The sequence below is a fragment of the Necator americanus genome, chromosome V (genome assembly GCF_031761385.1).
Source record: "Necator americanus strain Aroian chromosome V, whole genome shotgun sequence".
Taxonomy (NCBI): Eukaryota; Metazoa; Nematoda; class Chromadorea; order Rhabditida; family Ancylostomatidae; genus Necator; species Necator americanus.
The window spans coordinates 30,623,104-30,647,256 of NC_087375.1; the positions used below are offsets into that span (position 1 = coordinate 30,623,104).

At 39.3% G+C, this 24,153-nt stretch overlaps 2 protein-coding genes across 2 annotated transcripts; both read left to right on the top strand.

The window, feature by feature from the left end:
* Positions 1 to 2,188: 2,188 nt before the first annotated feature.
* On the top strand, positions 2,189 to 3,061 carry RB195_015698 (uncharacterized protein; the record flags this gene model as incomplete). Its single annotated transcript, XM_013439613.2, has 3 exons — positions 2,189 to 2,341; positions 2,456 to 2,536; positions 2,945 to 3,061. The coding sequence occupies 3 exons, from the start codon at positions 2,189 to 2,191 to the stop codon at positions 3,059 to 3,061; spliced, it is 351 nt and encodes a 116-aa protein (XP_013295067.2).
* Positions 3,062 to 7,234: 4,173 nt separating this feature from the next.
* RB195_015699 (uncharacterized protein) lies at positions 7,235 to 14,316 on the top strand (the record flags this gene model as incomplete). Its single annotated transcript, XM_064206535.1, has 23 exons — positions 7,235 to 7,361; positions 8,257 to 8,349; positions 8,555 to 8,878; positions 9,534 to 9,637; positions 9,716 to 9,831; positions 9,998 to 10,089; positions 10,162 to 10,275; positions 10,394 to 10,511; positions 10,596 to 10,698; positions 10,827 to 10,926; positions 10,994 to 11,069; positions 11,167 to 11,301; positions 11,363 to 11,442; positions 11,534 to 11,620; positions 11,683 to 11,770; positions 11,832 to 11,913; positions 12,084 to 12,183; positions 12,607 to 12,703; positions 12,761 to 12,857; positions 13,475 to 13,572; positions 13,866 to 13,950; positions 14,013 to 14,075; positions 14,173 to 14,316. The coding sequence occupies 23 exons, from the start codon at positions 7,235 to 7,237 to the stop codon at positions 14,314 to 14,316; spliced, it is 2,523 nt and encodes an 840-aa protein (XP_064062416.1).
* Between the last annotated feature and the right edge of the window lie 9,837 nt (positions 14,317 to 24,153).

The following is a 24,153-nucleotide window of genomic DNA, read 5'->3' on the forward strand; positions in this document are numbered from 1 at the left end:
AAAGTTGTGGTCCACGATTCAGCACCCTTCCTCTAGTCCAGCACAGTCCCCACACATCCATGAACCAATCATTGGTTTTTTCCCAATCGATTCTTTCCAAGCCACACTATAGTGGCTATATTTATTGATTCGAACAAAGAACATGTACATATGGACGACGGTTCTTATGTTTGTCCGTCGGTTGGCCGTGACCCATCCAGAGCAGCTTGCGGACCTCCTCCGTCTGTGCATTTCCTATTCCTTGCGTCCTCAACGCTGCTCCAATCGAACACGTATCGCGGTCGTTCGAGCAAACATAAGTGCAGACGGCTACAACTAAACTCGTGATCTCATATCTTGCTATTTTACATTATTTACCTCATTTCAACTATTAGTAATCTATTCTAAACTAATTTAGTAGTAAATAATTCATATTGTATTGTTCGTTATAGTTGTCGTTTTTCTCGTATTGATTGAAATTTTTTGTAATCTGCCTGCCTCTGAGCTTATGATCAGCGAGATTCTCTATCATCGCCGTCCTACATACGCCGGTACACTATTACTGTCATAATTCTATTTTCCTTAATAAATCGTTGAAAGTAATTCTGAAGGTTATTCGTTTGATTTGAGCGGATTGCACTCGTCTTAAGCTTACAAAAGAGTAATATATTGAGGTGTAGATTCTGAGGAGATAAAACGAAAAAAAATCTTGATGCGATGGCCGATATGGAGGAAAGTTTCACAATTTTCTTGGATCAAAAGGCAGGATACCCCTAAACTCATAGATTTCCACATTATTAGGAATTGCGAAATATGTCATACAAACACTTGTCCTAAAACGATCACCTTTGGAGGAATAGGGAGGATGGAGGGTTGCGGAATAGAACGTCGTTTGAAAATGTAAATAAAATTGTTTACTTCACTGCCCTCAGCAGTTAAAAACAGTTATTGGGAGCGTTGATATCCAATATCTGACGGGGTGCGAAGAATCCCCTGAGGGGAACGTTACATCTAAAGACGTATCTCTGAGAAACAGGTAAGATCTGATCGTATGCCCTATTGATTTCACTCGCCCATACTTTATTGATTTTCACTCGACCATATTGATTTGATGCGTGGAGGAGAACAAGGGGAAAAAAGCAGAAATGAGCACGAAATAAAGTTTTACTGCGTAAACACATAATACACCATTACAATAATTTATATTTCTACTAGCACTACATTTCTAGTGAGCTTTGCTGTTTCTGCTTTCTGCTTTGTGGCACACCTATGGGTGTTTTCAAATGAATAAATAAATAAATATATCTAATCTGTGCAATATTCCCACGCATCTGTTTGCATATATAATAAAGGACATGATCGAAAGAAGAAATTCCCAAACGTTTCATTAACCATTCGAATTGAGCTGTGTTCAGAGACAGAATACAAACAAAATCGATGATGTTGAGGTCTCTACACGAACTGATTGTGGTAGCTCAAGAGTATAAGCGTGATCAAGCTCAATTTCCCCCCGGGTTATCCAGAAGGCGTGCGATGTAGACCTGTGTGATCTAGTCTCTCCAACGATACAAGTGATTACGGATTATTGTAGAATGAATGGCAATCCGGAAAGAGTCTGATAGTTTGCAGCTGAGCAGCTTCTTCCTGTCTATTTCAGCTATATTGATTGAATTGAAGACGTTGAGCGGTGATGGAGTTGTCCGCGTCCTAACGCGTAATATGTTGCATCGTTCGGAAGACTCGACCATACGTCAAGAATTCCGAGTAACCAGTGGGAATCGAACGTGATCACGCTTATACTCGTGATCCGCCAAAATCCTATCCTTAACTTCTCATGGGAAGATCCTGTCATCACCAATTTTGTGATATGCTGCAGATAAGGAACTATGTGTCGTTCTATTGATGCATTCAGGTGGCTTTCCGTATTGATCGATCTTTCCAATTCAATCAAAATCATCAATCAATCGTTCCGTATCAAGCTAATTTGAATTTCCTTTCGTTCGCATCGCTTCATTTTCACTTCGACACCGGGAAATGTTATTGAATATTTATATTTTAGTGGCAAATATATAAGAGTGCATAAAATCGTTTGTTCGTCAACGATTCTCACATTTCCTCCAAATTTTAAATTCCTCATATGAACACCTGTTTCCTTCTAAAAAAAATATAGCAACATGTTTGAAATTCGTTGCGAACCGATAAGATTCAGATGCGCTGCCTTATTCTGCTCGCACTCCACATCTTGACTGGTTCTGCTGCATCAGAATGCCTGTATAATGGCAAAAACGATTACGTCGGTTTTGTGAAAGACGCACCACAGCAACTTGTTGAAGTATTGGAGAAACATCTCGGAAACAAGCTTGTAAGTTTTTTTTTTTCGAAATTAATTTGTTAGGAATACTAAAAACTCAGGATTAGGATAGATGTACGACGACGACCAACTGTAAATGTAAAAGATGAGAATTTCGATTTTCAGCCTAAAAACAATGTATTCGAACAATATACTACTGTGGAAGATAGTAGAGATTTTGTCTACCTGTCGGGAGAAAACGGACTTGTGAGTAAGTCATGAATACGTCTCCTTCCGGAATTATTTGTTTAAAAAATATTGAAAGCACTCTTACCTTACTGTTATAGTTACTATATTTACTGTCATAATCTGCCACCACTATTATAACGTACTAAAACGATTGTATCCCAGTTGTGTTGGGTTAAGTGACGTCCATAATGCATATGATCCGCTCTCCTGCTGCCTCATCTGAGCGGCTGCAACACAGATTTCTCGGGCAGTGGTGTTATTTTTCAGACAAAAAGAAAAAGAAGCCATAAACCCATAACGACTTCACAGGATTAGTAGTAAGAATTGTGTGTACATCGGATACAATTCCCGTAGTTTAGAACTAAATGACTATACAATCGGCTTAAGGACTTTAATGCTACACGACAAAATAATCTTTCTTTTCAGAGAATTGTAAAATTCGAAAAAGTGGGCCCAATACTGGGTAGTGGTGAAAATATGGATTACAAAACAGCAACTACTAAGATCCAAAGTTGCAAATCATTGAGTAGCAAAGGAGCGTAACATTGATGTTGAGGATGCAGACTGAGTGATGTTTCAGAAAATAAAGTCGTTTGCATTTCATTTTATTTCCCATCAATGAGTGCTAACATACTATTTTTCTAAAATTAATCTGCGCAATTTGCTCTATGCTTGCCTTCCAACAAAAACTAAATACGTACATATCATTATCTTTTAAATTTTTCAAAAGAAGAATTTCAAAGTTGCTTCTACTTTCATGCATTTCCATCCTAAAAGAAGTGCAGTAAAAATTGAAAACCTGCCGAAAAAATCTACGCGAGGTGTTAAGCAATAAAAAAAATAAAAATTGCAAACACTTATTTGCCTAAACACTACGGCCTAATGGGGCTATCCGCATTTCCATTGCGAAATGTCATCCGTAAACACATCCGAGTCGTTCCTGTTTGATCTTCACCTGGAGATCGTTTAAAATCAGTCCAGCCGAAGCTATTCACAATCTGCGAAACATTGCGTTGTATTTGAACTGCCTATCAACGCGGAGTGTCTTGAGATCTTTTTTCAGCGTTTCACCGAACGATCGAAAGCGTTTTCTTCGCAACGCACTGGATACATTTAGTGAAAGAGACATCCACTCTCCCCTCAGTTCGTAATCCAATATTTATCGACGACCGTTGGGAGAATTTCTTTTTACACTCAACATCTTTCAGCGTTGCCAAATAGTGCTTTCGGTTGATGTGGAACTCCACAGCTCCTTTTCTGAGACTGTACCGTTAAAGGCATCACCCCACGAATTTGAGGTGGTGCAGATTTCAGGTGGAGTATTCGTGTACGGGATCGGAGACTATGGAAAGGGAGGTGATTCCGTCCATTTCTTCCTAATTGCCGTAAAAAACGGCCCGGAAGATGCGGCGTCGGACAAGGCTGGCGAGCTCCAGTCGAACTCCCTGTAGAAAATAGTGTGCCAGTACGCCTGAAGCAGTATCTTCCTTTAAGCTGAGAAGAATTGAGCGGGCGTTGGGATCGAATGCGACGTCACAAACAGTGCTAATCTTCCGGGTGTTTGACAAAGCGATGTTCATTGTCAGAATGTAATCGAGCTGATGTTTAAGAGTTGCAATCTTCCATTCGTGTTACTTTCTGGTGTTAAAAGAGTTGTCCTTTGCAAAATAACCTTACGGCGTCAATAATTCCTCTTAAACGTAAAAGCTATGGGGAGGTTCGTGTGTTCCCTACCAGACGATTTCCATTGTCGGAAGTTTGCTTTGCGGTATGATACCATTTTTCCAAGCACACCGAATTGTTCTTCGAGTCCCATCTTCGCATCCGCATCAATTCGGACAATCACCACCTCGTGGGTGGGTGTCTTGGACATCATCGTATTGAGTACATCATAAAAGGTGTCCTTGACGGTCTCCTTAGGTGCGAAAACGAAACAAGACAAAAGCGTAAAGCCATGAAAAGAAAACTGCAGGAGCTTTCACAAGAAACATACCATATGAAAATATGTGCCGAAATCCATTAAAGGCAAAATACTCCAACTATTTCCTACCTGCCATGTCGCTGTTAACGGATCCTAAAGCTTGTCCTCGTACCACTCATTGCTTGAAGGTCGGTCTCCTTCGTCCCCTCATGTGGTCCTGGCACGACGCAACGATGCTGCGCTCGATCAGCTGTTGGCGCAGTGCCAGCCGGCTGCCGACGTCATTCGTTGTGTCTCGTCCTTGGCGCTCATTGCTGGTTCCACGTTTATATTCCTGTGTAAGTCGTTAGTCTACGGATGTATTCGATGACGTTACCATACCTGAGAGAAGTACGGTAACGTGATCATATATACATTTAGTATGAATACCCGCTCGAGATGTAAGAAGTATGATTAGTTCTCATGGGAACGTCTTCAATTATTCATAAAATTCCTATATATTATAATGCTGCTGATGATAGTGGTGGTTTTTGTAATATTATTAGGTGGAATCCAGAAGTACTTGGTCGGGGGAGTGTCGCAAACAATTATTTTTAGTATTTGTGGTTTTACGAGTCGAAGATTTATGATTTAATTTATACAGCATGCATTATTATGTACGGTTGAAACTGAGTGCTGATTTCAAAAGTAAATGTGTGGATTGCTATTGATATAGACATCAGATGTTGCTTAGATTGGAATGATTCATACAGTAGAAACTTTTTTTCCCCCAAATTCTGCACTCTCTTCTACTTGTGTATTTCCAGCTTTTTTTTTACGCTGTCCTCATAAAAGTGGTTTCTCTTTTGTTATGTGTGACTCATGAAGAGAACTCGTTCTTCCGTTATTCACCAACCGTTGTGTGTATTCATTCACTTTTTCATTCCGTTACTGTGTACATGAACACCTCATGAGCGTTAAGGCGATGAACGGCGTATTAGTTCAAACTTTCTCGTGCTTTGCAAACCACAAACCACCTGAACACAGTCGGGCGCAAATTTTGTTCCGGCGGCTGCGTCGCGGCGCATCACGTTGGAGCACAGCAACTTCGCTCCAGGGTTCCATTGCCTTCTATTCATTATTATGAAACTATAGCTTGCCGTGTTTCTGCGTTTCACCTCGCGTTATTATTTCAGAGTCGCGTCTACTCGTTTTCCAATCCAACAAAAAAGTACATATAAGTACAGCAAAAGTGACTTCCTGCAATACTGATCTGAGGATTTTGGGACCTCGTCTCACTTCAGTCTATGTTTTCCATTAGTGTGCATACGAGGTTTTTAAGTGAAGCTTCTATTAGCACCGGCACTTTTGCCGTATTTGACGTTGAACTGCCTGGAATGATACAATTTTTTGTTTCATATGAGGCACCTTGTGACTCACAGACGTTTTTTTTTTGTAAAACAGGAAATGTTTACTACTTGGATCTATAGAAGAATTGCACGTATTCAATCCGAGTATAGTTTCATCATTTGTTGTAATTCATTCATAATGAAACGGAATTGAAGTTCTTCAGAAGCGGTGGTTTCGATTCGGTTGTTTTCTAAACATCGTTTCATATGTCGGATACATAGTTTCTCTTCGCGGAACTCGTTTTCCGGCAAAGTTGCAGTTCGTATGCGCTTGTGGTGGTCGCTTGATGCAAGAAAAGTGCATGCAACCGTTCACCATACCCATTTAATATGTATTTTAATTAGCTCTGAAACTTATTCTTATTCAGGACATTTTCTGGATAGTCTATATCAAGTTTTCATTCTTTTATAAGCTTTCCGCTTTGTTAGTTCTTATCAATTGTTTGGACTAACCCATCAAACAGGGAAATTTCCCGTAGACAAACCTAAATTCGTTTGGTTACCGCAGTAAAACCAATCAGAAATGTTTTGATGAAGCATCAGCGGTATCGTCCACTGGTTTATTACATTCTGTGCACACATTATAACTCCAGCTGGCTTCAAAATTAGTGTTTTCCGTTTCTATCGATTAACGAAACTGCCCGTTTCGTCCAAGCCAAGCCATCATCCCATCCATTCATCCCACTCTGGAGGAATTAATAATTTGGAACCAGATTTGTCTGGGAGCACGAAGCTTCAAAATCCAAGAACTCATCACTCACTGCAGTTCTGAATCGAAGCCGATTAGTGGTGCATCTTGATGAGATCGATCAGCATTGAAAGCTTTATCCTTCTTTTTGTCGCTTATCCCCCTGAAATGTCGTGTTACAATTCAAGGAATCATGGAAAAATTCACCATTTTTTATGTGAACTAAGCATTTTCCTATGCCCATCTTCTCTTTCCAAGTACTCTTCGTGTGTCACCAACTCCGGCGTTTTTATTTGAACACGGCGGTGGCTGCGTTCGCCGTGACGGTCTGGGTTTAACACAGTCGTTGGAATAAGATGGAGGACCTCGTTCTGAAGTAACGACCCTGTTATCCAACGGGTTTCCTTCGAGCAGTGCTATTCCCACGCTACGCGCTTCTTTCTTCTCCATTGATTTTCTTCTGTGTATGACAGTTCAATATGTGCCATTCTTTTCGATGATTCTCTGTTTTTTCGTAGGTTTTTTTTTGTTTTTTTTTCTGTTTTTTTTTCCTAACATCTAACTGAGATTAGAGATTAGATTAGTGTGAAATTCCGATTCCACACGATGAGTTCAATTGTAACCGTGTTTTTACAACAGACGTTTCCTATGCGGTCATACTGCTGTTTCTGTTTTGATCCACAGAAATCATCTTTTTCGTTTTTTAGGCTAATTTCTGAATGTCACCATGGTCATGTCAATATTGTACGCTTGCGAATACGGAAGCAAATACGCAGTGCGCTGCATGTGGTTCGGAACGCGAACAAAGAAGATCTTCACTGCTACCCAGAATGATCATCAAACCAAGTTTGTCGTTCTTCGACCAATTTTTTTTCATAGAAAAGAACGATAACATGTTTCCCCGGAGAGCTATTGTGCAGCTATACAGAAGGCAGCGTATCATGAAATTTTCCATGACTGATGACGAGATGATCGGTAATCGACCGTGACCGCGCTCAATTTCCCCTTATCGTTTCGAAAAGCGGAGTGGAAAAATGACTTATAGTTGGGTCAAAACGACATGAAACACGGACAGTTGCGCAAGCGGCTGCGCTCGAAACGGTGCGGTGGAGACAACGGTTAGAATCGAGGTGGGACCATGGCGAACTGCAGTGAAGAATGGTGGAAGCAAGGGTCCCACCTCGATCCCAACCGCCGCGCTCCAACGCGCTGCTTCGAGCGCATCCGCTTACACCACTCCGTGCTTCATGTCGTTTTGACCCAACAATAGTTCGTACGAGGCACGTTGGAGCGTGCCGTCGTTGCACACGCTTCGGTTCTCTCAGCAGCCAATTCACTGGTTTTATTTGAGTAGACTGCTGAAGAGATTTCACTGATTCTTGACCGATCGATCGTGGTTTTAAAAAGACCGATCGATCGCGTTTTAAAAGATGGCCCGTTCTAGTGTCCTCCGTAAAGACGTATTAACTCAGGCCGTTTCCCACGCAATTCTTCAGGACGGTTAATGGAAATTGGGCGTAGTTGCGGTCATACTCGTGATCATCACCCCGGATTATATATTGTCTACGAGAAACCTAAATAAAGATATCAGAAAAGTTTTGCTGCTCAGAAATTCATTACTGCTAGAGACTACTTGACTTTCTCTTATGACAGCTAAATGCATTCTCTATTCAACTTCCTGCACTTGCATTATCTATTCAGTCCCCATCAACTGATCGTCGCGAAGAACATTCTTTTGCAGTATCTGATGTCACAAACGCTATACTGGATTTACTCAATGGTCCACCGAATTCGGTCTCTAGGCAACGGTTTCCTGATCCCTCATTTTCGCCGGGTATGCACTACGCGGCTGCGCTTTCATGTCACCTTTGTGTTGCATGCTTATTACTTCTGTTTTCAGAGTGTTTCAAAGATTTTTGTTTCCTTCCTATTAATATTCATTATTTTAGTCAGTACTTTTTTTTGTTTTCTCTCATTCTCTACGGTACTTCTTCACTTTCACTTTGTTCTGTTTGGTTCGTAAGATGAAAACCTTTCAGGTCAGTCTTCTCTTCGCCCGTCATCATCGTATCCAGATCTCCCCACTTCTTTCACTCCATTTCGACCGGCACCTTCAGGACCTCCTCCACCTGGTTGGAACTTAAATATCCAAGATTCTTCACCGGGAATAAATTCATCGCGTGATACTGCATCAACGGCAACCTCTGCTACCACTGCTGACTCATCTTTTTCGACCGTTGATACCTCAATAGCCTCAACAAGCTCTAATGACGATTCGTTAACCTGGATCTGTCGGAAGTGCTTGAACCCGAATCCAGAATTGTTAGCAGTTTGTTCCCAATGCAACGAACGCAGATCGATAGGTTGGTCATTATTTTATTCATGTAAATATTTCTATACACTGTTTTAGAGGGGATGTTTTCTTTATTGTATTAGACTACATTTATAGTAAAGACAATACTTTGCTTTCATTTTATGGGGAAATGATACTCTTACATCACATAATAGACATTCATGTAGTGTCGACTGCGAAGTTCCTGCTAATTAAAAATACAATCTATGTTTTCTTTTTTCGAAGCGATCAGTTCCCATGCACTTACGTTTTGTGCTTTGTGTATTTTGTTGTCCTATTGATTATTTCTGTGCCGCATGAACATCTCTGTTCGCAGCTTATCAGCTTAGTTTCCTTTTGTTTTGCACGAAATGAGCCTTTTTCCGTTGTTGCTAGGATTTTCAAATCTGTCACAAAACTCACTAAATTGTAATGCTTTTGACGCAATTCATTAGCTGCCGTATTACCCAGATTTTCCTCCAAGATCTACAACAATAATTGCGAAATTTTCCCAGCAATCATCCGAGTCCTTGACGTTTTCTTGTGGTGATCGAATTTCGCTTTATAATGTAGCTTTTTTAAACTTCTTCTAGTACTTTTGAGGCTAATACATTAATCAAAGGGACTTTAATCCTGAACAAATTCTCAAGGGTGATTTACTGTATTGAAATCTTCCCTCCGTTCAGGTTCGAAGAGGCGTCATCGGGGGCAATATCGAAATCAATCGTCGATCTCGTCGACCACAAGTGGATTGAATACTGTGGATAACAGTTTTAGTTCTGCAAACACAGTGAGTCATCCGCTCGATTGGCCATTTGTCAGGTTTTTTTTTTTACTAATTTAACACTACATCAAAAGCTCTATTAAGAGTACAATGACGGATGAAAAGGCAACGTCTTTGTGTTCTGAAATCATGACAGAAGTGGAGCAAAACGACCGTGAAAGTGCAGCCGCTACTTACGCTAGTATTGTCAGTTTCTGCAGGTGAAGTTCATGACTCGGTTTTGAATTCCTTACTGTTGTTCTTGCTTTTTCGTTTTCTACATCATTTTACCCATTTCAGCCTGTCCGCCAATATCGTGTATTTATAATTTTATCTTGAAAAAAGCATGACAAGTTTTTGATAAGGGAATATTGAACTTTATTTCAGTCAAAACAAAACAACCTTCAATGATGACAGCTTCCCTCACTCTCAGAAATCCATAGGAAACCTACGCGATGCTGACTTAGGAGCGGTTGTCGGTAAGAGTTCTGGTTTCAATAGTTTTCTAACTTTGTATCATCTTTGATAACCTTTTTGTTGCATTACTCAAGGATTTTTGCCTACTTCGTTCGTATGGCTGCGACCAGAACAAATGTTCACAAAGGATGGCCGAGCATGGCCTTGGACAGTTTTTAGGGATCCAAGATCATCGGATATAGAACAAGGTTGGTGAAGTAAATTTCCCTTCATTAACAGTTGTTAATTTTTCATTTCCGAAAGTGAGGCTGGGTCCCACAATATAATAAACCAATGCTAGACAACCTTTTACTTGTTGAGTTTCAGGCGTTTTGGGGGACTGCTGGTTGTTATCTGCAATGGCACTTATAGCTGAAAGACCAGATGTTCTCGAACAGATACTTCTAACCAAAGAATATTCTCATTTTGGTATTTATCAAGTAAGGTAATGAAATAGCAGTGCGGGTTTGGAATTTATTTCTTTTAGTCAAGTCTCTACGTTTGCTGATCGTATTTAAACGCAATTCAGGCTTTGTATTGATGGGCAGTGGAAGATCGTTTTGGTGGATGATTACTTTCCATGCAGAGTTGAAACAAGATCTATCGCATTTGCGGATGGCAGAAAAAATCAGGTTTTTTTTTTGCTGCATGTTTTCTTCGTTTAGATCCGCTCTAGGCTGATTTTGGTTCTCGTTCTATCGCCACCCTTAAATCAGTGGTTGTCATGTTTTTAAATGTTATTTGCGTTTTTTTCTTGCAGCTCTGGGTGCCACTAATTGAGAAAGCATTAGCGAAACAGTTCGGAAGCTATTCGCTCCTGAGAGCTGGTAGAACAATTGAAGGATTGGCTATACTAACAGGTGACTATTATCATCACTATCATGGTTAATGTTCTTGTTTGTGAAATCTGTCGAAAGTTCTATTAAGGAGCTCCGGTCGAAATGATTTCTCTCGAAGACGAAACAGATAAGGATCTGCGATGGGCCAGGATTCTGAGCGCTAGGTTTGATGCGCTGTTTTTGAGCACTTTAATTGGTTTTTACCAAGAAATATTGTCATTTCTTTAATCTATTTAATGTTCTCTATGATCTAAATTTTAGGGAAGCTGGCTTCATTATGGGGTGCAGCTGCGGAGCTGGCAAAAGAATAGTTAATGAAGAAGTGTTTCGAAGGAATGGACTACTAACAAAACACGCGTATTCTGTGTTGGATGTACGCCAGGAAGGCGAACACAGGTCCCTTTATATCTAAAGTTTTTATTCCCCAAATTTATTTTTTTTCCACTGTATTTTTTAGGCTTTTAAAACTTCGGAATCCGTGGGGATCATTTGTGTGGAAAGGAAAATGGAGCAAAAGTTGGTCTGGTTGGCCGAAAGGTATGTAAGTGTATATTTTTAGTGGTGTTTGCCTACTAGTTATATTTTTTTGGGTACAAAGTTGACAACTGATTATAATTTACTTTTTAAGAGCTAAAACACAAGTTGCTGTCTGGAGAACCTTCCACGGGAACGTTTTGGATCAGCTATGACGATTTCCTCTCGCATTTCGACTCAGGTATTTTAACACGATTCAAAGATCTAGAGTTGTGTAATGTCAGATGTTTTTCTTGTACACAGTCGACGTTGCGAAGATTAGAGGATTTCAAGGATGGGCAGAGCTGCGCATACCGATGCAAATGGGTGGCGCGTTCATGAGCTCGGATAAGTAGGCTTTGTTTTTCCTTTCTTTTTTTGTTTAAACTAGTATCGAGATGTTTTTTTTTAAGAGCTGTACGGATTCTCATCGAAAGTCCAACAGAAGTGTGCCTCACGCTGTTCCAAAGTGGAGCTCGGACAGCACACGATCAGGTGAGTCAGTTTTGAATGGTTTCAACCCTAGAACTACATGAGGTTAGAGTTAAAATGACTCAAAAAAGAGTCTAGTTGTCAAAATTATCTGGGTTAGGCTATGGTTAAGCAATAGCGTACAGTATTATAAACAGTGATATTATTAGGAAGCATAATTGCAGTCTGTTTAGGTCGATCTCCTTATATGTGTACACATGGTTTCCGCGTCAGGAACTGTTGGTGATCTAATCTGTCGGTCTGCTCGAAAATTAGAGGCATTTGTTAGCACCGGTAAGGAGTCAAATGTCATAATTCTCATTTCTCATAATTACTTTTTCCACTGTTTTCTCGTTGGAACTGCAACTGAGTGGGATTTTCTGAAACAACAAATAAAATGGTTGCTGTTGAATTAGTGATAGCCAATAACAACTAATATTTGAATACTAGGCTCAATAATTTGCAAAAAATTCCTAAAATTCGCTTTTAGTGGATGGTATGTCCAAAAATTAGTCTTAACCATCTATAATATAAATATATGTATTATATATAATATGATTAAACTTCACACCTCCCATCGTAATCGTAATTTCTTGCTTTCTAGCGTGATAAAGTAATTTAGTAACTCTAAAAACTGATTTGACAAGTAGTATAAAAAAGTGTAAAATTGAAAGAAAAGTAAGTAGATGTTTTTGTGTTCAGTATGGTTTTCTTCAGACGATGTTTTTCTTCGGCCCGGTCATTACATTATTGTGTGCCACAGTCTATCGACCATAGGAACTCGAAAGATTCAAGGATGCCTCGCCATTCATAGGTATTGAAATCAACAAATTCTTTTTTCGGAAGTTATGGTCATTTTTGTGAAATTCAGCTCCAAACCCATGTTTGCGGATATGGTTCCCTGTCCGGCAGCAGTTTATACAGACTCATTGGTGCAATTAACACTTAAGGAGGGAATGCTTCACAGTGTAGGTTGAGCATTTGTTTAGAACACATAAATGTTATACTTTTTTTAAAAAAATTGGTTCGAAGATAGCAGATTGTAAGAATACACTAGTCTCCTATATTCTGCCTACAATGCTTTGAATGGGGTTTCGATTTTGTATGTAGCATCTTAGGGAATGATGACTTGTGGTGGATGAGGCATTTGAGAGGATATATAACAAATGATTTGACTTTCCAGGCTCTGATGAAGGCGACGACGCCGAAACGTTAGCCGTAATAAAGTTTTTTTTTTCTTGATAATCTTGACTCTTGCTTCAATTTGACAAACGACAAAGTGACAGAAAATAAGAAACTCGATAAACGAAAAAAAAATACCATAAAGAAATTTCTGCCTAATAAGTAGTCTATGGTACCCGCTTGTTCTAATGGTGTTTCAATGCTAAATTTCATCCAAATCGGTTGATACAGAATATATAGAAATTCAAAATATATAAAATAATAAAATAAATAAAATATATAGAATTCAATTTCCAAATCGGTTGATACAGAATATATAGAAATATGAGCGGAAAACAGACAGCAAACGTTTCGAACAAACAACAAACATGGATTATACGTTATACTGGTACTGTTGTTTCAGTCCCTTAATGGTGTTTATCCTCGCTATATAACTAATGATTTTTCTGGTTTGCTGCTGATGGTGGATAATGTCTTGGAGGATTTATGGGTGCATGTGAAGTAAGTTGAATTCATTAAATATTTCCAAGTTTCTGGAGTGCAGAAAATCAGAATAACATCTAGTAGAATTCCTCTGGGGATTCTACTCGCTAGTTTTTTTTTTTTTAAGACTGCTTTTAAGTCCTTTTCTTTCTTCGTTGTCCTTTTCTGTTCTTTGTGTGGCTTTTTTTAAAGTACAACTCATCTGTGTTTTTGAAGTGAAGTGTTCAGATTCTATAAATGTTCTTTTCTTTCGTCGTTGTCTTTTTCTGTTCTTCGTGTGTTTTTTTGAGATACTACTCATATGTGTTCAGAGTGAAGTGTTCAAATTCCGTTAATGTTCTTTCATCTCGTGGGACCCTAGATGTTGCTGATTCAGTTCCTCCTTTGAGTCGTCAGGTGAATTTAAAAAAAAAGGTTATGAGATTTTTCTTTTCAATCATCTACTAAATATTTTCTAGATTATAATGATACTCACGCACTTTGAGCCGACACAGACGTATATTGTCCACCATGAGTTATTGGTTAGTTGATTTGTGATTGATAGGTCCAGCATATTATTCCCATTTTCTTCTTCTTCAAAAAATTCAGTTTCCCTGTGAAGTGCTTGCTCTTTTCTAGGTTCGTGTTTCTCGTAGTCATGCCATAGGTGATTTCGCTGTATTTCGGAACGGAGTTCGCACTGGTAGTGAGAGTCATTCACCTCCGTTTGGCTGTCCATCCATAGAACAATTGCATTCCCGTAAAGCATTGTTTTACTCATGATCAGCTGCATATTTGTATTTGATCTCACTTTTGTATCTGTTTTCTTCAGTCCATCATTTCAGTTTTCTTCATTTTGAAGTGACTTTCCTTCTATTTATTTGTCTCTTTTCGGTTATTTTCTTCGTATATTCAAAATGCACAGACAGTAATAGACATCGACAATAGAATTTTGTGATATATCTTCATTTTGCACTTTTGCTTCATTCTATAATATAAACGATGTCAGCTTTCTCTTATGAGCTTTTTGTAATTTGTACTTTCGTTTTAGTATTGTGCAATAACGTCTTCCAGTCTTTGAAATGTTTATTGGTTTCTGTTTCGTCGTCCGTTCCCGAGAGTTTGGGAACACATGGAGATTGAATAGCATACGGTGAGAAGTTTATCCAAATGTTTCCACATGGGTATTTTGCATTTGTCCATCTACGCATCTGTGATTCTCATCGGTGATTTCTTATGATATTCACTTTTCTGTCCTGTTATGATAAATATCATTGGTCTGGTGTGATCCATCCAAACTCTTGTTGAGGAATTGTTTGTTTGCGGAAAAATTGCGCAGAGTCACAGATCAAAATGGTTTTCGTAAAGAAGTTCTAGCGTTAGGCACGAGATTTGGGGACGAGGGCTTGACTAGGTACACTTTGTACGCTTCTTGGATGGCCCTTTCACCCGAATTGACGACTCCTTTCACAGAAATGAGAAAAAGCTTCAGAATGAATGAAAAGATGAGGATTGTTGAGAAGGAGGAATATTTCTTACGTCACATTTCTATCATATAGTCGAGTCAGAACGACATGAGTCACGAGTGTACTTGAGGTGCACTTGCGTACGCGCTCGAAACGGCGTTGGTGGACGGAGCTGTTGGAACCGAGGAGGGACCGTCGTAAACTGCAGCGATGGGTAATACCAGCAAGGGTTTCACCACACACCTAGCCGCTACGCTGCACCGCACCGCCTTGAGAGAAACCGCGTACGCAATTGCGTACGTGCGTCATGTCGTTTTGACCCTAATATGTACAAGGATTCAACGATGAAATGCTACGCGATGATTTAATTGAAGTAGAGAAAAGCGGGCGAGAAGAACTGGAGTACATTACGAACGTAACTTTGGATGGATGAGTCATCCCTAACTAGTTTAACTGGAGAACATTATTGCACGGCAGCGCTAGAGTGATCGGTAAATATCTCCGTTACAAATGGGAATCGTCAGCGAATAAATGATATTTGAAGTGACGTCAATCAATATTGTGTAGCACAACACCGTAGTTTTTCTGATCAAATCGATGGAGATAAATGACTGATCTGATCTGATCTAAATAGATCGTCATTGTGAAAAAGCACTCTGAAATGTAGACAACTTATCAAATTCGAACAGCTTATATTCGAACAAGAACGCTGTGCTTTAAGAAATACCACATGTGCGAGTACTGAGTTAGGAAGACATTTGTAGAAAACATATTGAAAATCTGTTTTTGTTCCGATTTGTTCACCAAGTGAATGATTTTTTGTAGGATATGAAGGATGAGAAATTTTCCTGCCGCTTCGTGAAAAGGATTAATGTGAACCCGTCTCCCCAACGATGCAACTTATTACGTGTGATCGAGCGAGGAGAATCAGCAGCGCATCAGTGATTCGGCGATGGGGAGCTTCCGCTGCTTATCTGAGTTGCATTGATTGGATTGGGCGACAACTTTGGCGACGGCGAAGTTGCTCGCATTATATCGTGTACTAAGTTGTATTGTTGGTGAGACGGGATCAAACAAAGGGTGCTTCTCTTACCTATTTCTGTAATACTGGAAGAATCTATTACATTGGCGTGATAACGCTAATACACGTGAGCTAAACCCTTGCCCTCCTCTTTCTGGATTCCTGGAGAGATCTAGAGACAACTCTCGTGAGACGTTGTCTTTACTTATTTAACGTAAATAACGGCCATAAACACTCGATATCAAGATATCGATCATCTGGTAGCCGATCCTTATCCTTTATTATTCTGAATTATTATTCTTCGGTTCTTTCTTGCACCATCGATTGGTGCAGACTTAACGACTTTTCCGAAAAAAACATGTTGTATTTACAGTTCCTGCAGTCCTAACCGAGACATATGGTGAGAACTGATGGCTTGAGTTGCGATAAAGCTAAAAACGCATTTTGAAAAGGATAAAAAGATAGGATATCTATCGTATCAATCCGCTTGGGACCCCGCCATCGCGTTTGATTGCTATTCGGAATCACTGAGGGTTTCATAGAAACATGTTAGCCTATACAATGACTTGCGGAGCCACCCAATGTATCAGATCAGCGTTTTTATCTTTCCACGCAAGTTTGGCCCCACTTTATCGGTCCCTGAGGGATAAAAGGCTTGGTTGGCACTAGGCCGGTTTCGAACCACCCACTGATCGTGCAGTCAGACCCGGACTTTTTACTGATTGCGTCACATCCACCCCAATATACATCTTAAGACTCTGAATACTAGTTGCGAATGGAATTACGTCTTCATTCTTATGACGATAATTAAATTCACCGAAATTGACGATGCTTTGAATTTCCGCAGGAAAAGATAGGATAACGGGTCGCTGGTCTGAGAAACGGCGCGGAAAACGGTTTTTCGCACGTTTTTCTTCCTACGAGACACATTAGTACGCCAACTATGTATCCCAACATTGTGAATTTCGTGAGCTGGTGCCTTTATGCTAAAATGATGAAGAACGAATGCACGTGCCCGACTTTTTCCTATATGTTACACGTATCGTTTGAAGTCACATTAGGGAATTTTCACGGCTGAAGTGTAACTGAGATCCTTCGAGGAATTCTGGATGGCTGTGCTTGTATTTTCGCCGCACTATAAACCAAATTTCGGAGGCCACCCGATGATCAAGTCAGTGTTTTTATCCTCCCAGACAGGCCCGGTACCAATTTGTCCGCACCGGACTGATGAAAGGCTCCGTTGGCAGTAAGGCGGTTTCGAACCATAGACCATGTGGCTACAACGGACCTCTAACAGGCTGCTTCACACCATAACCAGCAGAAAATGTTCGTTCATTTAAAGGCAGCATACCACGAATCTGGGGTTTTACGGATTCCAGGTGGAGTATCCGTGTACGGGGTCGTAGATTATGGAGGCCGGGGTGGTTCTGCTCATCTCTTCCTGAATCACTGCAAGCAGCCGACCCCTGAATGCTGTTTTGTACGATGTCTTCTATTGCAGCGCGCCACCCTTGCACGCGCAGCGTCCCTTACTGCCTATCGGTGCAGTCCGGATTGATTTTCAACGAATCGCAGGGCGGAGGCGGGGCAAGGGGTGGAGCTTTGCAATAGATGGCATAGTACAAAACAGCACTCTGGAGGCGGCTGTTTGCAGTGATTCAGGGAGAGATGAGCGGAACCACCCCGTCTCCATAATCGACCCCGTATACGGATGATCCACCTGAAATCAGCACCACCTCAGATTCGTGGTATGCTGCCTTTAAATTGGCAGATTTTCGTCCTGTTTTGGTCCTTTGACTCCTTTTATACATATAGAAAATATTATGTAAAACAACACACATGTCACTCTGACTTATATAGTTTGTTTTTCCACACCAACTACAAATGTCCAAATTCCTACTATATCAATTGATTGAGAGCCGTTAAAAATTTGTGGAAAAAAAAACCACATGATATGATGGTGTGTGCTAATCACGCCATTGAGGCCACTAAGAACGAGCAGTAAGTCCAAAATAGGGGGCACTCCATAACTTTGTAGGCAGACAACGCATGAAACATGCCAAAACTGTACAGAACAACTGGAAGAAGAGGTGGCAAAGAGGTTTTCTGGGTGTAGATCAAAAGAAAATGCTTGTGTTCAATTGTGGTGCAGGACTTATTGGAAGACTTATTACATTGTATTATTGCACTGTATAAAGTGGACGACAACGAGTTTGTCTCATCTTATCACGACATTTTCACAACTGTAGGAGAAGCAGTGAAAGAACCAGTCACCAAAAAATGAACCAAATCAAGTACCCAGTTAGGTTATCACCCGAATGTCATATTCTATCACTAGATCCGTTTTTTCCAATTGCTAAAACGGCCGATATGCGTTCTGCGCACTATGTCACTAGGCCCCTTTTGCTCTCCATTTACGGCAATAGAAGAATACGAACCCCCCCCTGCTCCTCCTTTCGATATCCAAATCTGCCTCTCATACTCAATGGATAGAGAACGCTAAAATGAAAATTAGAAACTCCGATCCAAATCTTATATTACTTTTTTTAAAGGAACAAAATAATAATGAGGAAATAATCATACTCCACAGCTTTGTTTGTAAAATCAATATGCTTATTGCAGAGAATGAATTCTCAATTTTTCGCAACGAATGAATAAAGAATAAATTGTCTATCGTAAAATAATCTATTTAGGATGCGCCATTGCGTTTTTCTGCGATTCGTAATCTTTGAACTTTTGGAACGTGTGTTGGCCTATACAATGACTTGTAGGTAATATTTTACCAACACAAATATGGTACCAATTTATCGAGCAAGGGGTAAGGGATGAGAGGCTTGGTTGGCACTAGGGGGTCTCGAACCATCGATCGCAGCGGGCACAACGGACCTCTTAGTGACTGCTCTACTCCCGCTCCATTATTATATTCCTACAGTTAATCGGGTAATAATCCTACATTGGAAATGTAAGATTTCTAACTTAATAATTGTAACTTGTAATTTCAGTCTGAAACCACAATCAATTCACTCAGGAGGTCACTCAGTTTTTGCGCTTCAGGATATTTCTTCTTTTTTTCAGCGGGGATCTTTCATAATGAGCTTATGCACTATAGTCGGATCAAAACGACATGAAGCACTGACAGTTACGTAAGCGGCTGCGCTCGCTTTGGTGGAGACAGCGGCTGGAATCGAAGTGAGACCATCGCGAACTGCAGAGACGGGTGGCGGTAACGAGGATCCTCACACGATCCCAACCGCCGCGCCCCTAAGCGGCTGCACTGAAAGCGGGCCGCTTTCAACGCAGCCGCTTACGCAACTGTCCGTACTTCACGTCGTTTTGACCTGACCTATACATATATTCAACCGCCGGTAGAAAGTCTTTTCCTCGTTTTCAACAGGATGTGATGTTTAAATAAATGAATTCTTCTCAAAAAAAAAGTGTCTAAAATATGAGGCACTCAAAATCTCAATATGTCAAGACATTTTGAAGGAACATTTCGAAGAAAATCGATAAATGGGTCTCAAATAGTCAAGATTTTGTCGTGCTGGGACTGGAACTCCATAGTCTAAATAGGATCCATAATTGCTTATCTTTGGAATCCAAGTACAATCATTTCAATACCTGATTGAGCTGCTTACATTGATATTTTTAGGAGCTATTTTTTCTCAATTCTAAATGGATTTCTTAATTTCCAGTTTTATCATTCATCTATTAGGTGGACGAGTAGGCTGAATTCCTGAGTTTAAGTTTTGAGTTTCGATTCAATAATGTCTGAGTAAGTTATTTTTATTATCTCCTTAGTGCAGAGATTCTCCGCAAATCCGCTGAATCGATTTTTAAGAAAATTGAAATTGTACACAATCACCTCGTTTTCTTCGCACAATTCCGCCTCTAGACTTTTGCAAGTCAAGCGTTATCAGCCACTATTTTTGATGAGAAAGGGCAGTAGTAACCTCAGCAATGTCAAGTTTTTGATTATAAGAAAAAAACGACTGACATCTGAAAGGGAATGGCGTGATTCTTGCAACAACCGAGTGCTGCCAACCTCATGTTATCACCCCATTCTTGTGGGTGTTTTTAATCGTTCGTCATATTCGTCTTTTTTTTGAGTCATATGTTTTTTTCGGGGGAAAAAAGCTGACATTGATTCAGTAGCATGCTCCAGGAGCTTCATGCTTTAATCAGTTCCTATTGCAATCTCAATCGATTAAAAAAAAACTAAAATTAAAAATTAAACACTAATTCATGTGACATTTGATCCAAATAATGATACAAAATTCTTTTCAGTTAAAATCAAAGGGGAATTGCTCAAGTTAAAGGTATAGCATTATCCGCTAATGCTGTTTATCTCCCTCAAATTATCTCTGAGATTTCAGCACCGTATCTACCGTATCCACATTAATGAAATCATTTAAAATAATGGATTTTATGTACTTCTGAATTTTTGAATGTTATAAATTAAAACGACCGTTGACATATCAATGTAACATCACATTTTCTGTATTCGAGCTTTCTTCTTGCAAGTTTTCTTGAGTTTTTTTTTCGTTTTTTTTTCTGTAATTTTTCCATTTAATTTACAAATTATAATTAGTCTAGCTATGTTCTCACTTGTGTTTGTTATTAAGATATCAAGTATTTGTGTAATAATAGGAGTTAATGAATATTTTGTGCGGGCATACATAGCGCAGTGGTTTTGGAGAAGTTTTGATGGACTTGCGTCGGTTAATGGTTCAAAACCATTAGAAGCCATCAGCCGTTTCACCGCTGTGCTGTCGGTGAACTGTTACCCGCATTGTCTGGAGAGATAAGTACGTAGACTTCGTACATAGTTTATCTCCTTCAAATTATCCTATAGAAATGCGAGGGGTTCATAAACCTCATCCTCCAGGGTGAGGGGTTCATAAAGCCTGATTGTTAGGTGGAACACCTTTGCGCTTCCCGAATGGATATTGATCGACGGCTGGCATTTTATTCATTTTTTAAAAAGTGAATGATCATTGCTAACTGAAATAAGTTGAGAAGATCGGTAAAATTTAGGAATAATTTACGGTAATAAAAAAACTATCACTCAAGCTATATTTAATTGAGTTTAATTAAGTTATATTCCCTGTAGTGAGAATCTGCACAACAAAGTGTTGTTTTTTTTTATTCAATTCTGGATAAGAAACATATTTATTACCGTCGTTTTCAGCGAAACTATTACTTTCCTTGGAAATAAATTAGTCAGACGTTCCTAATCATTGATATGCTGTCTTCTTCCACAAAAATGTCAATTTGAAGGGTTTTAATGCGTCGCGTTCCACTGAAAAGGAAGGCTCCTGTCCACAGCGCTTGCAGTTTCAACGCGACAGTCGCCTACATCTGGCTACTTATACCAGTTTCTTGAAATTTTTCCAGATAACCCTTCTTTCATTTGGTCATTTCCGTCACTATGGTTATGCATTTGTGGCTCTCTGTGCAACGAGGGCAAGGTCATTGCGGGATCTATGTATGTACTCGCACCAATGTCGTTTCCCGACTGTCATCCGGACTCATTGGATAACTGTTTTCTGTTGTTTCCGTGAAATTTCTCGATTTTCCATTTCGCAATGATTTTATCTAATTTTGATATACCACTATTTTCATTACTCTGCTTACATTCGCAGAATTTTTGAGACATAGAGCTCTTGTTCGCTTGTGCGTTGGTTGTTCTCCCCGTCTTCCCAAGTCCATCTATTGAAAAAAAAACCCTTGTCTGCGGAATTTCAGCTCTTCCTTCACAGTACTATTTAGTATGATAATGTAAAATGCAAAAAAAATGAATTTTTATTCTCTGCATTCATTCCATACCAACTTTCAATGATTATTCAGAGTCCTGACATTGAAGCTTGCGCTTTCAATTGATTTTGTCGAAGGATTTTGAAAATCTTCAAGTATGAATTGTAGCTTCCATGATGGCTACGAACGTTCCTATTCCATCCTAATACCTAAATTAAACCATTACCTAAATTAGTACCTTAATTACTCAACCAACGAAAACTAGTCCCCGCCCATTTATCCATGAGCGTTGTAAAGGATAAGGGATAACGTGTCTGGCGTCAAACAATCCGCTTCAGATGCTTCAGATGTGCTCCCACGTTCAGTTCAATTCAGAATCATTTGATGTTCACGAAGGTGTAACTGGCCCAAACAATGACTTGCGGGGGGGAGGGGCGGTCGAGTCAGTGTTTTTATTCTCCCAGACTGGTCCGCTACCAATTTATCGACCCTGGAGCAATGAAAGGCTACAGGCTAAAATACGAAGATTATTCCATAATTCTATACAATATACCACGACTGCTTATGTTTCTCTACAGTGAAATCGAAGTAAGATGCAGTTAGAATTTCTCGTTAACCGAATTCCTCTTTTCATATTCCAAAAAGTGCAACAACTCTTTCCAAGCAATGTGTTATCGTTTTATGCAAACTAAATGATTTTTTAACAACTTTATTGTCTCGTGAAATCTTTTAGGAAATGTCAATTGTCCTTGTTAATTTTGAGAAGCGGCAGCAGAAAAAACAAGATGGATTGTCAGCGAGGAGGCGGGAAAAAGTCTTCTCAAGTAGGAGCAAACATTGCGCAAATTCATTACATTCCATACATTCCATGGTTAGAGTTGTATGGGAAAAAATTCTTATCCTTTAACGGTACAGTATTTTATTCATGTCAGATAATTTTTGAGCAGAAAAGATTCACATTAACTGTTTGAGCAAGACTCAGAACCTCAAAATACATGGATCTGTCCGTGTTCTACCGTAAATAGAGAGCACTTTCATTTCTTTAATTTAAAAAGTTAGTTTTGGCCGTTCACTGCGATTTAACTACTGCTCTCCTCAGATTTTAAGAAAATTATGAACTTTAGAAGAACAAATGAACAAAAAAAATAATAATATTAGTTCTTATGATATATTTTATTACACTGATTAGAAAATAGCGGGTTATTTCTTTGCATCCTAAGCTACTGCTGAATCCGTAACACATTCTTTTCTTTCTCTAATCTATTTTTATTTTTTCTATTTTATTTTCTCTATTTTTCTATAATCACATAATTGTCTCTCTCTCAGAGTACAGTAGAGCATAACTTAGAAAGTTGTATACTTTCTGAGTTACTTTCTAAGTTGCAATACTTTCTGATTTGTGCGCTATTGTGGATACTGTAGGAGGGAAAAGTGCATCAGGTTCATGGTCTCTTCCTCACCTATTGTATCATTTAATTTATCAAGTGGAAATATTACTTATCAACAAAGAAAGATTGGACAAGTTTTGTTCTCGTGGTGATTACCGCTTCCCGCGGCGAAATGTAAACGCCGTTCGAAGTGAACGTTATCCACAAAAGCTGAAGCAAAAAATGTAAGCGCAAACATCGGAAGAATCGCGTCCTGAGAGCATTCAAACTCGAAAACGCTTATGCGCATCTATTTGCATCTACAGTGAATTTAATCGTTGAGACACTACTCGATCCGGTAACACTATTTTAACTCAACCAAACTCACAAACCAGCAGTGTTTTTATTGTTTAAATTAATTTTGAAATCATCAAGAAATTATGAATTAGTCTCTAGCGCTCCTGCTTACCACAATTCTTCTTTTTCTAAAATTATTGTTCATATAGTTATTATTATATTGCCCATTGTTTTCGATATATTCGTATTGTTATGTCATCTTATTTATTGTGACTTAAATTACCCTCCTATCCCTTCTGAGGAACCTCAGGAGAAGCCGATTTATTACAAAAATGGATCATCTGAGAAGAAAAATCCAAGAAATCTCCTTTAATTTTTAATCTCTATCCTTGTTTTGTGTTTTACCTTGATAATTCACATTGTCTCTTTCTTGATAATTTTATTAGGCTCATCGAAAGTACCGTTATATATACCGTTTATATTTTAGAATTGTATTCTTCCTGGTGATCTCGTTTTTTTCTACTCCAGGAATGTTAATACAGTCCCGAAGAAAAAATCAAACGATCGCTTATCATCCACTTTTGGGCTCGTGCTGACAATCAGCGATAATGAGGCGTTTCTTTTCACAGATAGCATAAAGGTCTACGCACGTTGCAAAGATTCCAAGATTCAAAGACTTATTTTTCGATTTTTGTCTCTGTAGGTGTCCGCGGTT